This window comes from Nicotiana tabacum, chromosome 13, assembly GCF_000715075.1.
Source record: "Nicotiana tabacum cultivar K326 chromosome 13, ASM71507v2, whole genome shotgun sequence".
Classification (NCBI taxonomy): Eukaryota; Viridiplantae; Streptophyta; class Magnoliopsida; order Solanales; family Solanaceae; genus Nicotiana; species Nicotiana tabacum.
The window spans coordinates 100,353,892-100,367,347 of record NC_134092.1 but is presented as its reverse complement, the minus strand read 5'-3'; the positions used below and the strand labels follow the sequence as shown (position 1 = coordinate 100,367,347).

General features: G+C 37.6%; 1 protein-coding gene across 1 annotated transcript; it reads left to right on the top strand.

The window, feature by feature from the left end:
• The first annotated feature begins 7,900 nt into the window (after positions 1–7,900).
• LOC107793096 (premnaspirodiene oxygenase) lies at positions 7,901–9,800 on the top strand. Its single transcript, XM_016615382.2, has 2 exons — positions 7,901–8,872; positions 9,018–9,800. The coding sequence occupies exons 1-2, from the start codon at positions 7,985–7,987 to the stop codon at positions 9,636–9,638; spliced, it is 1,509 nt and encodes a 502-aa protein (XP_016470868.2). The 5' UTR covers positions 7,901–7,984; the 3' UTR covers positions 9,639–9,800.
• The last annotated feature ends 3,656 nt before the right edge of the window (positions 9,801–13,456 follow it).

Below are 13,456 nucleotides of genomic sequence, written 5' to 3'. Positions count from 1 at the left end.
TTGTCGAGGTTCGGAGCCTCACTAAGAAGAGTGACTCGTACAAGCTCCTTAGTGAAAAACTTCGAGCAGATTTGACAGCGGCTCAAGAAGAGCATGAGGAGATGGCTGAGCTGGTATTTCGAATGTTCCGTACTAGTGAAGATAAAAAAGCGATAACCACTAATGATCCGATTTTGTAAGTTCGGCAGAGGATCGAGCAGATTTGACGGCTTAACTCACAGGTAGATATGCTACTTGCCGAGGCAGAAGAATTTAAAAAATGTATGGATATCCTTGCCTCGAAAAAGGAAATCGTCGAAGCTCAGTTGGAGATGTTTGATGCCCAACTTCGATCTGTGAAAGAAAATGCTTCGGGGCTGATCGAAAAGATGAAAGAGCTTCAGTATCGGTTGGATTTGGCTTAAAGCATATTTGGCCAAAGAACTTGAAGTGGCCAGATTTGAGGTGATCGAGGCCAATAAAAGAGCTGATGCCAAAGTGGCTTAGTTCAGGATCGATGTCGAGGTTAACCAAGCCAAAAGCTGAGAGAATGGTTGAACATGCAAAATGGCAAGCTCTGAGAAAGGCTCTCGAGGAGGTCAGAGCTCAGGGCTTAGATATTGGGGCTGAGATTGAAGTCGTTAAGGCGGAGGAGAACAAAGCTCGGAGGTTGGCCTTTCCTGAGGAGGACTCTGATGACTCGGGGGAGTCTGAAGATGAGGACGATGCCGAGAATACGGCCTCCGATGAAGATTGAGTCATTTAGGGCCTTAGGTCGTTTGCTGCGTTCTTTTGATACCGCTTTCGGTTTTTGTATAAAGAACTTTTTTTTTGGCAGAGTAGCCGCCTTTGTACAAAAAATTTGTACATATAAATCTTTCTTCCTTTTGAAGTAAAATAGCCTTTCAAACTAAATAGATAGTTTGAATTTTAATCTCTGTTGCCTTCGGGCCTTGTGGGTAGTCCCCTTTGATTTATCGGGCTCGAACATCCTTCAGCTTAAATAGTCAAGTGTTCGTTTGAATTCGAAGAAACGAGTAGTTTTTCTCGAAATAATGTAGCACGTAGGCATAATGGTCGAGTGAGTGCTTGCTTGAACTCGAAATAAAAGTAGCCCGTAGGCTTAGTAGTCGAGTGAATGATTCGAACTCGATGTAATATAGCATGTAGGCATAATAGTCGAGTGAGTGCTTGCTCGAACTCGAAATAAAAGTCGCTCGTAGGCTTAGTAGTCGAGTGAATGATTCGAACTCGAAATAATGTAGCCTGTAGGCGTAATGGTCAAAGTAGCCCGTAGGCTTAGTGGTCGAGTAAGTGCTTGCTTGAACTCGGAATAAAAGTAGCCCGTAGGGGTAATGGTCGAGTGAGTGCTTGCTCGAACTCGAAATAAAAGTAGCCCGTAGGCTTAGTAGTCGAGTGAATGATTCGAACTCGAAATAATGTAGCCCGTAGGCGTAATGGTCGAGTGAGTGCTTGCTCGAACTCGAAATAAAAGTAGCCCGTAGGCTTAGTAGTCGAGTGAATGATTTGAACTCGAAATAATGTAGCCCGTAGGCATAATGGTCGAGTGAGTGCTTGCTTGAACTCGAAATAAAAGTAGCTCATAGGCTTAGTAGTCGAGTGAATGATTCGAACTCGAAATAATATATCCCGTAGGCGTAAAGGTCAAAGTAGCCCGTAGGCTTAATAGTCGAGTGAGTGCTTGCTCGAACTCGAAATAAAAGTAGCCCATAGGCTTAGTAGTCGAGTGAATGATTTGAACTCGATGTAATATAGCCCGTAGGCGTAATAGTTAAAGTAGCCCGTAGGCTTAGTGGTCGAGTGAGTGCTTGCTCGAACTCGAAATAAAAGTAGCCCGCAGGCTTAGCAGTCGAGTGAATGATTCGAACTCGATGTAATATAGCCCGTAGGCATAATAGTTAAAGTAGCCCGTAAACTTAGTAGTCGAGTGAATGATTCGAACTCGAAATAATGTAGCTTGTAGGAGTAATGGTCAAAGTAGCCCGTAGGATTAATGGTCGAGTGAGTGATTTCTCGAACTCGAAATAAAAATAGCCCGTAGGCTTAGTAGTCGAGTGAATAATTTCGAACTCGAAATAATGTAGCCCGTAGGCGTAATGGTCGAGTGAGCGCTTGCTCAAACTCGATCCTGTTTGCATAATAAATCTTGAACATAGAATATTGGTAAAGAAGAGGGCTTTCTTTGCAAGTCATTATACATGGGTTCATGTTTTGTGTCAGGGCTCGGGCCAACTACCCAAGCATGGTTCGTTTTGACCATTTGGCTCTTACAACGTTTCCTGTTGAGACACTGTTTGTCATGAAATAACGAAGTAACTTCCTTTGCACCGAACTTGATAATCATCACAGATGCGTTCAATGATAAAGCCCCCCAGTATACGAGGTTGATTTTAAAGAGGCCTCGGATACTCAGTGGTAGTATCATTTTCGCTATATGGCTGATATCGATCTCTGGTCGACTTTTGCTTTGTAGTTCTTTTCGTAATGGACCTAGAAATCAACTGGTCATCTTCGACTCTTATTTTGGATTGATATCGATTGTGCACATCGGCCCAAGTAATAGTTGGGTACTCGATCAGATTTTGCTTCAGCCGTCGTGAAGCCATCGAGCTCCGCTCGTTTAGACCTTGAGTTAAAGCTTGAATAGCCCAATCGTCTGTGACCGGTGACAGATTCATTTGTTCCATTTGAAAATGAGATACGAACTCCCTTAGTATCTCGTTATACTTTTGTATTAACTTGAACATGTCCGACTTTCTGATTTCGACCTTTATGGCTCCGGCATGTGATTTTACGAAGCAATCTGCAAGCATAGCAAAAGAATCAATAGAGTTAGATGGTAAATTATGATACCATACTATTGCCCCCTTTGACAGGGTTTCACTGAATTTTTTCAATAATACAGATTCGATCTCATCATATTCCAAATCATTGCCCTTGATGGCACATGTGTAAGAAGTGACGTGCTCGTTGGGGTCAGTCATTCCGTTATATTTGGGTATTTCGGGCATACGGAATTTTTTGGGGATTTGTTTTGGGGTTGCACTCGAGGGAAAGGCTTTTGAATGAATTTTTTTGAATCTAGCCCTTTTATCATTGGTAGAGCTCCCGGGATCTGATCGACCCTGGAATTATATGTTTCTACTTTTTTATCGTTGGCTTCGACTCGTTTTGTGAGTTCCTCGAGCAATTTAGTAATTTCGGGAGTAGTCCCCAATTTTGTGGGTGATTTTTCGAAGCGGATTGGGCTCTAGCCTGCTTTGTACCTGAGTTTGGCCCTGCAATTGAGCTATCGCTATTTGCTGGGCTTGTAACATCTCGAAGATCATCCGTAAGCTGACTCCGATCTCCTCCACGTAGTGGGTGTCTCGAGCTACGGATCGAGTACCGCCCTGAATGCTTTTTTCCAATTCAGAACGTTGGTTCGCCTCAAGAGCCACTTGTGAATTGACATCTAGCGGTACTTCGACCCGAGTTTCGGTGACATCGTTAATTCGCCTTCCGTCCCTGGGTGTCAAGTTGTTGGTTTTATCTTGAAGGCCGGCTTCGTGGTCGATAGGTAAATCCATCAATCGAGGATTTGCCATTGTTGATTGGAAGTTGTAAACTGGTGTGTATTGCAGATTTGTATCAAACAACCACTGTTACTTTTAGCCCCACGGTGGGCGCCAAACTGTTTACTCGAAAAATTAGATAGAGTTAAATTTGTGTATGGTTCTAAGGATATGTGATATAATTTGATACAAATCGTATAGAAAAATAGAAATACGAGTATTCTTGACTATGGGAATGAGAATAGTGATAAGAAGAACAAATAAGATAAAGGGAAATAAACACAAGGGGATATCTTTCAATATGAGAAGAAAATATTTTGTTACAATGTGTCCACCCCCCAGCGCTTACAATGATTCCCCCATTTATAGTAGAGGGATCTTACTTTATTTAGAATAAAAAATATATAGTGGAGAACCCATGATGAATTGTCTCTTCCTCGGTTCCTGCCAAGATTCTCTCCCCTAGTGCGGTTGCAACAACTCTTGTTTGCGAGCTCGATACCGGCTCGAGCTCGGTATTAGGTCGAGCCCTCGGCCTTGAGTTCGAGTTCGACATTCGGGGTGAGTGCCAATCGGTCTGTGCATCTCCGACAACCTTCTCGTTGCCTTGCGGTTCGATTTGGTCGTGGGCTTGATAATGATACTGAGCCGATTCCTTGATCGGTCTTAGAGCTCGAGGCTTGTTTGTACTATCCTCGGAACTTGTATCGAGCTCTCACTTCGATCGCTTACCATTCGAACTCGATCAAACGTACGGAGGCCGAAATCTATTTCGACCGTATACAGTTTTAATGGTTGGTTCTTTCATAAAATTATTAAGGAGAAGTTTTAAATTATAATAATGATATTTTATTTTAAAGTTATTTTTTGCTTCTGTTTTTACTCGTGGGAAGAATTATTCCCAACAAAAAAAAACTACTGCTTTTTAAAATTAGTTTTTTATTTCAAACACGTCAAAGCTAAACAATAATCATCGGTGTCGTAGTAGTAGAAGTTGGGTGTTCTGTCGAGGATACTGTTATATGGAGGATAGTTGGTTGGGTTTTAAATATTTAATGCTTGTTTTAGATTATAAATTTCAAAAAAATTTATTTCTTTTTAAAATCTGTGCATAATCACATAAATTGGGGCGAATAAAGTATTTTTTCAAAACTTGTTTTCTCCAGCGGTATAACTTAGATTTTAATCTTGCTATAAAAAATGGGGATTTGCAGCTGTACCCTATATTTGTGCCACCTTTTAACATGTACCCTATTTTTAAAAATTATTGATTTGGTAGCCAGTTGACAAAAAGTCCGTAATAATATGATAATTACACCCCTGATAGTATTAGCATTAGCATGCTACTTTGGAGATGACCTCATTCGCATTAGCATACTATAAAACAAGCCCTGATAAACGTAGCAGCATGCTAACGTTTGGAGATGACGTTGTTTTACAGTACCAGGGGTTATTCATCAGCATGCGAGATGGTGTAAAACTTCAGCCAATTACAGTAGCAGCTGAAGTTGTTTTACATTGAAGCTAAAATTTCATGCTGAAGTTATTTATCCTGCAGTCAATAGTTTTGTCATGAGTTTTATCCAAAACTTCAGTCTAAACATGCTGAAGTTATTTAGTTCATTTGCTAAAATTTCAGACTAAACATGCTGAAGTTATTTAGTTCATTTGCTAAAACTTCAAACTAAACATACTGAAGTTATTTAGTTCATTTGCGAAAATTTCAAATTAAACATGCTTAAGTTTTTGTCTTGCAATATATAATTTTCTAATGAGTTTTTGCTAATGCATGCTGAAGTTATTTAGTTCATTTGCTAAAACTTCAGACTAAACATGCTTAAGTTATTTAGTTCATTTGCTAAAATTTCAGAATAAACATGCTTAAGTTATTTAGTTCATTTGTTAAAACTTCAGACTAAACATGCTTAAGTTATTTAGTTCATTTGCTAAAACTTCAGACTAAACATGCTGAAGTTATTTAGTTCATTTGCTAAAATTTCAGAGTAAACATGCTTAAGTTATTTAGTTCATTTGCTAAAATTTCAGAGTAAACATGCTTAAGTTATTTAGTTCATTTGCTAAAACTTCAGACTAAACATGCTGAAGTTATTTAGTTCATTTGCTAAAATTTCAGAGTAAACATGCTTAAGTTATTTAGTTCATTTGCTAAAATTTCAGAGTAAACATGCTTAAGTTATTTAGTTCATTTGCTAAAACTTCAGACTAAATATGCTGAAGTTATTTAGTTCATTTGCGAAAATTTTAGACTAAACATGCTTAAGTTTTTGTCTTGCAATATGTAATTTTCTAATGAGTTTTTGTTAATGCATGCTGAAGTTATTTAGTTCATTTGCTAAAACTTCAGATTAAACATGCTTAAGTTATTTAGTTCATTTGCTAAAACTTCAGACTTATCATGCTTAAGTTATTTAGTTCATTTGCTAAAACTTCAGACTAAACATGCTTAAGTTATTTAGTTCATTTGTTAAAACTTCATGCCAAAATATGCTGAAGTGTTGTCTTGCAGTCTACAGTTTTGTCAATAGTCTTGAAGGGCAAAATCATCTTTTTAAAACTCTTTTAACAAAAAAATGGGTACGGATACAAATAGAAAAATAAAACTGGTATAACTAGCCCATGCAATTTTTACTATAAAGAAACTAACTAAAAGGTTTAGTTTTCCATAGTAGCATTAACTTTTAATTAAACACATATACGGAAGTGTAAAGTCACCAATAAATTCTTTTCTCCTTGTGAGCCACAAGTTACTTTAATTTTTTTAGAAAAAAACAAAGATGGAATAATGTGTGCCAATGATGTGACTGGTAGTGAGTTTTTCAATTCTATGCCCAAGTCCAAAAACATGTGATAGGATAGTCCGGCAGACTAAAGTGGAAAACAAAAGAAATCCGGGAAACAATTAGTGGGCGTTTGGACATAAGTAAAATTTCAAAAAAGGGGGAAAAAAATTTTCAAAGTGAAAATGTTATTTGAAATTTAGAGTTGTGTTTGGACATGAATATAATTTTGGGTTATTTTTTTAGTTTTGTGAGTGATTTGAGTGAAAATTTTGAAAAATAACTTTTTGGAGTTTTTCAAATTTTCAAAAATTTTCAAAATGTATCTTCAAGTAAAAATTAAAAATTTTATGAACAAACGCTAATTTCGAAAAAATTAAAAAAAATTTGAAAAAAATAAACAAAATTCTTATGTCCAAACAGGAAAGTGCATGATTTGAGTGATAAAAAGAACAGCGAGAAATTCAAGAAAAAGAAAAAAAAAATCCCTTCTCTCTCTTTTTCTTTCTTTTCCCAACCCTTTTCTCTCTCATTCAAGTTTTTATTCTCTGTGGTTGACAAGAGGGGCATATTGTAAAGGAACAATATAGAGAACTCCCATCACTAAAAAGAAAAATAAGAAAATAATACTTCCTTCTTCGTTTCAATTTATACTATGGTAGTTGACTGGGCATGAATAATAAATATATAATAAAAGACTTAATTTGTAGTTTAAACCTGTCATGATGTTTTTATGACTAACTATAAAGCATGCCATTAAGGAGATGATGAGGAGTTTAAAATTATATTATTTTCAAATATAAAAAGATCTTATTTTCTTAAATAAAAATTTGAAAAAAGTAAGTATCAAGTCCCAAGTTAAACGTTATTAAGCGAAAGTAGTACTAGGATGAATGACGACATCATAAGAAGCTCTCGTGTTGCATCTCTCCTATTTTTTGTGTGTGAAAAAAAGACATAGGAAGCTTCTATTATACTATCCGGTTTTCAAATAACCTACACCTTAGCCAGTAATATTGCAGGCACATATAATTCTTTATCAGTCAAAATTGCTACAAGGCAGGACCGTTAGAATTCCATGCTGGCAACTGGCAACTACATATTTCGTTCAAGTTTCTAATTCTTTCTTAATACCAAATTTCTGGCCGCCTTACTTGAGTCTTTATGCCATGCTCTGCAGATTACTAGGAATAATTTTGTCAGAATAGGGTAGTCCGTTACGCAAAACATCCCGCATTCACATAGGGTCGAAGGGTCACACCCACACCCTAAGGGGTATGATGTAGACATCTTATCCTAATGCAAGCATTAGTGACTGCTTCCATAGTTCGAACCCATAACGTATAGATCACACGGAAACAATTTTGCTAAAAAGTGACAAATATTCATATTTTGGCTTCAAATTAGTCAGTCCAAAAAAATATCATTTGTTTACATCATTATGTTTCTTTGAGTGAGCTGATTTGTTTTGACTCTAAGACAAAATTCCACAGAAAAGCAAACAAAGTCTGCTTTGATCAGATGTTGAAAATAGCACTACTGTATTTGTATCTAAATATCCCATTTATTTCCAAACCATAAGCCTACAAAAGAGCATATGCAACTGCAGTTTGAAGATACCAACTAACCAAAATGCAGTTCTTCAGCTTGGTTTCCATTTTCCTATTTCTATCTTTTCTCTTTTTGTTAAGGAAATGGAAGAACTCGAATAGCCAAAGGAAAAAATTGCCACCAGGTCCATGGAAACTACCAATACTAGGAAGTATGCTTCATATGGTTGGTGGACTACCACACCATGTCCTTAGAGATTTAGCCAAAAAATATGGACCGCTTATGCACCTTCAATTAGGTGAAGTTTCTGCAGTTGTGGTTACTTCTCCTGATATGGCAAAAGAAGTACTAAAAACTCATGACATCGCTTTCGCGTCTAGGCCTAGCCTTTTGGCCCCGGAGATTGTCTGTTACAATAGGTCTGATCTTGCGTTTTGCCCCTATGGCGATTATTGGAGACAAATGCGTAAAATATGTGTCTTGGAAGTGCTCAGTGCCAAGAATGTTCGGACATATAGCTCTATTAGGCGCGATGAAGTTCTTCGTCTCCTTAATTTTATCCGGTCATCTTCTGGTGAGCCTGTTAATATTACGGAAAGGATCTTTTTGTTCACAAGCTCCATGACATGTAGATCAGCGTTTGGGCAAGTATTCAAGGAGCAAGACAAATTTATACAACTAATTAAAGAAGTTATACTCTTAGCAGGAGGGTTTGATGTGGCTGACATATTCCCTTCATACAAGTTTCTTCATGTGCTCAGTGGAATGAAGGGTAAGATTATGAATGCACACCATAAGGTAGATGCTATTGTTGAGAATGTCATCAACGAGCACAAGAAAAATCTTGCAATTGGGAAAACTAATGGAGCGTTAGGAGGTGAAGATTTAATTGATGTTCTTCTAAAACTTATGAATGATGGAGGCCTTCAATTTCCTATCACCAACGACAACATCAAAGCTATAATCTTTGTAAGTACCGAACATTGCAGTTCTATGCTTATTCTTATTTAAGTATACATTAGCTTCCATTTCAAATTGGATGAGTCAAAAATTTATACAAGGCAAATAACACGTGCATCATAAATTAATATCGTAACTTGACCATAAAATGCAGGACATGTTTGCTGCTGGAACAGAGACTTCATCGTCAACAATTGTGTGGGCTATGGTGGAAATGGTGAAAAATCCAACTGTATTTGCGAAAGCTCAAGCAGAAGTAAGAGATGCATTTAGAGAAAAAGAAACTTTTGATGAAAATGATGTGGAGGAGCTAAACTATCTAAAGTTAGTCATTAAAGAAACTCTAAGACTTCATCCACCGGTTCCACTTTTGCTCCCAAGAGAATGTAGGGAAGAGACAAATATAAACGGCTACACTATTCCTGTAAAGACCAAAGTCATGGTTAATGTTTGGGCTTTGGGAAGAGATCCAAAATATTGGAATGACGCAGAAACTTTTATGCCAGAGAGATTTGAGCAGTGCTCTAAGGATTTTGTTGGTAATAATTTTGAATATCTTCCATTTGGTGGTGGAAGGAGGATTTGTCCAGGGATTTCGTTTGGTTTAGCTAATGCTTATTTGCCATTGGCTCAATTACTTTATCACTTTGATTGGGAACTCCCCACTGGAATCAAACCAAGCGACTTGGACTTGACTGAGTTGGTTGGAGTAACTGCCGCTAGAAAAAGTGACCTTTACTTGGTTGCGACTCCTTATCAACCTCCTCAAAACTGATTTAATGACTTTAGTGTTTTCAATTTTTTATTTCCTAGTAAACCCCACTGTTGTCCTATCTTTCTTTTGGTGTTTTTCTGATTTTATCTACTCTAATACATGTATCTTTTACCATATAGGAATGTATCGTGTTGTCAAATAACATTTTCTGTTTATCTCAAATTTTGGAATAATGAGGTGAGGACACAATTTCCATCTGTGATAAGATCATAATGATGTGCAAGTGATGGCATTCAGCTTATTTCAATTGTGATACTAGTCCTGTAGTTGTTCTAGTCCAGAACTCGTCGCTTTTTTGAGTCATTCTTAGTATGGTTAAAATAGGAGTTGATGTCCAAGTTCACGTAAAGCTTTATTTGATTTTGAATTGATTAAGACTCCGAAGTTGTGCTGCTAATTTGCCTTTATGTATTTCTATATTAATTTTCCTTAGTATTTTCTTTGAAAAGATAAAATAAAAATTATGTTATATATATAGAGAGAGAGAGGGGTCTTGACTCGAGCAGGAGAACTGTGTATTTGAGCAGGGAGGCTCTGGTTTTCAAATGACTTGCACAGTGTTCATAATTGTTAAAATAGGAGGCAGGTCAGTCTGATTGATACGCAGATGTAGCCATAGTTTTGGGCAACTTCATTTTCGTTGTTCAGTTAAATAAGTATGGCTTTAGTTTCAAAAACCAACAGAGAACAGTGTATGTTTTTGCTTCCTTCTCTGCCAGTTTTCTCTTCTTTTTTTAAAAGCTAGTAGTTTCTTTGAGCTTCGCAAAGAACTTTACAAGCGTGTTAGTAAGATACACACATTTACCTGTAAAACGGTACAGTTAAATTTATTCGTAGTTTCTAAACAATTGAATTAATTTGATCCAAAAGACAATGAAATAAATGATGAAATATAAAATACTTAGCCTTAGAATGTAGATGGAACGACAGAGTTGATGAGTCCGAAAACAGGGTTTCCGGGCACAACAATGATGAGATCAAAAGTGAGAAAAAAATTGTATTAGAATGTTGTATAGAATGTAGTGTAAGTTAGCCAGAAAATTCATGTCTCTTACAATGATAACTGAGCTCTCTATTTATAGCTATGTCTAGGGAAGGAAGTCCTAGGATCATGCCCTTCTTTAATGTCAATTATGAAGGTCATTGACGAAGATGTAACGTTAAACATAAATGCCAAATTCCTTGTAACGGGCCATCATCCTTAATGCTGCAAAATATTTTGTATTAAATGTTACCGGGCGCAAAGCATTTAATACTCCTTTTATGATCGTTATTCCTTTCGGTGACAAGCGGAATAGCTATGTTCGGTGGTCATCCCCATCTTGTGTTCCACGTGTCCTTCCTTCAAGCACCCACGTGTCATGCGTTGAGTTCCCAGATGTTTTGAGTTACCTTCCTAAAGACCAAGTCTCCTACTTTGAAATAACGGATATTGGCTCTTCGATTATAATATCGCTCCATTCTCTACTTTTGAGCCGTAATTCTGACATGCGCCAAGTCCCTGCGTTCCTCGAGCAGCTCTAAGTTGATTAGCATTACTTCGTTGTTCGATTCCTCGTTCGCCTAGAAATACCTTAAGGTTGGTTCCCCTACTTCCACTTATATCAAAGCTTCTACGCCGTATACAAGAGAAAAATAGGTTTCTCCCGTGCTTGACTTGGCCGTTGTTCGGTAGGCCCATAGAACCCCAGGTAATTCTTCGGGCCAGTTGCCTTTTGCTGCTTCCAACCTTTTCTTTAGATTTTGTATAATCACTTTGTTTATTGACTCTGCTTGACCATTTGCGCTCGGATGATAAGGTGAAGAGGTAATCCTCTTTATATTCAAATCTTCAAGGAACTTTGTAACTTTTACGCCAATAAACGGCGGCCCATTTTTCAAGTGCACCTGGAATAATCATCAATGAAACTGACAAAGTAGCAAAATTTCAAGGTGGAACTGACCCGACTATGACCCCAAACATCTGAATAGACTAAAGTAAAATGTGACTCTGCTCGATTATCAAGACGCCGAGAAAAATGGGAGCGGGTATGCTTACCGAGCTGACATGACTCAGACTTTAGAGCTGACAAGTGAGATAAACCAGATACCATTTTCTGAAGTTTTGACAAACTGGGATATCCCAACCGTTTATTTAATAAATCTGATGAATCAGTAACATGACAAGTTGTAGAAGGAAGACAAGATCTGAGTCCATGTGATTTAGCAAGGATAAGGTAATAAAGTCCGTTTGATTCACGCCCGGTACCAATGATCGGCTCCGTACTGCGTTCTTGTATAAAAACATGGTCATCAAGAAATAAAACAACGCATTTAACTAATTTGGCTAAGCGACTAATAGCTATGAGATTAAAAGGACTATTAGGAACATAAAGGACTGAATCTAAAGGTAAGGAAGGAAGTGGGCTTGCTTGACCTATTGCAGTTGTCATGGTTTGAGACCCATTGGCCATTGTGACTTTTGGAAGAGATTGAGAATACGAAATAGTAGTGAAAAGAGATTTGTTACCAGAAATATGATCTGATGCACCTGAATCAATGACCCAAGACTCAGAGGATGAAGATTGGGAGAAACAAGTCATGCTATTACCTGTTTGAACAACAGAAGCTATCTCAGAAGATGTCTGCTTGCATGCTTTATACTGACGGAACTCAATATAATCTGCTAAAGAAACCATCCGACTATGCAAAGCATCGGTTCCCATGTCGCTACAATTTGTAGTAGTAGGGTTAACTTGAAATAGTGGAAATAAGTAACTCCTGTGAAAAAACTGAAGAAATAACTTGAAAAACACTGTTTACAGCAGGGAAACAGAACACTGTTTTGCGCCGAAAACACTGTTCACGCCGGAAAATTCCAAAGTTGACAGAATTTGTCGTAACCAGGATGGATAGACTCGGAATTCCTTTGCGAGCAAGCTGTCATGAAGAAATATTTTCAAAAAAAGGCCGGAAAGGTCACTGTTCATGGCGGAAAAATATAAAAGTGGTCAAAATTTAATTTGAATTAGATGGGTAGGCTCGAAATTTTGAGAAGAGCACACTGTCCTGAAGAAGTTTCGCGAAAAAATGGCCGAAAAGTGGCCGGAACCCTCATCGGAAAAGTTGTTGTTGCCGGCGCGTGGAGGAGCGTGGCAGCTTTTCTGCCGGATAAAATTTCAGGAGTTTGTAGACGGAGGGTGATCTACCTCGTGGTGGTGTTGGTTTTAGCACAACACCGACAGAAAGTGACTTTCACTTAGACAAGCCTTAGGTCACCGGAAAAATTGCACGATGACTAAGTTCTTTCTTCCCGGTTAACGCTGGAATGACGCACATCGATCTTTTCTCACTAATGCTCTGATACCATGTGAGAAGACACGGGAGAAAATATGTTATTGATATTGGATGATAAATACAATACAAGAGGTCCCTATTTATAGCTATACACTACAAGGAGATATTACTCCTCTTTCAATGTGGGACAAGACTACACTATACATATCTGTAAACTAACAGTGGCATTAAAAATCGAATGTAAATGATAAAACATAGTTTGAGTGGTCAGACATATTGGTTTGTTTAATTAAACTGTAATAAGAGGCACTGTGATTTCACAAAATATGGGGTAATTTGTAGTTGTAGTTACTTTATGTTTTCGGCTGCTCCAAATATAAGTTTCTGTGATCCTTCTTACGAACTCTTTATCTATACTAATAGTTAAGGGAGAGTGAAGCAATTGCTTAATGAAGCCTATCACATACTTTGCGCCTCCTAAATACCTCTCTAACTACCTTTTTGATAAACAAAAAAGAAAGTGGTAAAAATATCACTACATT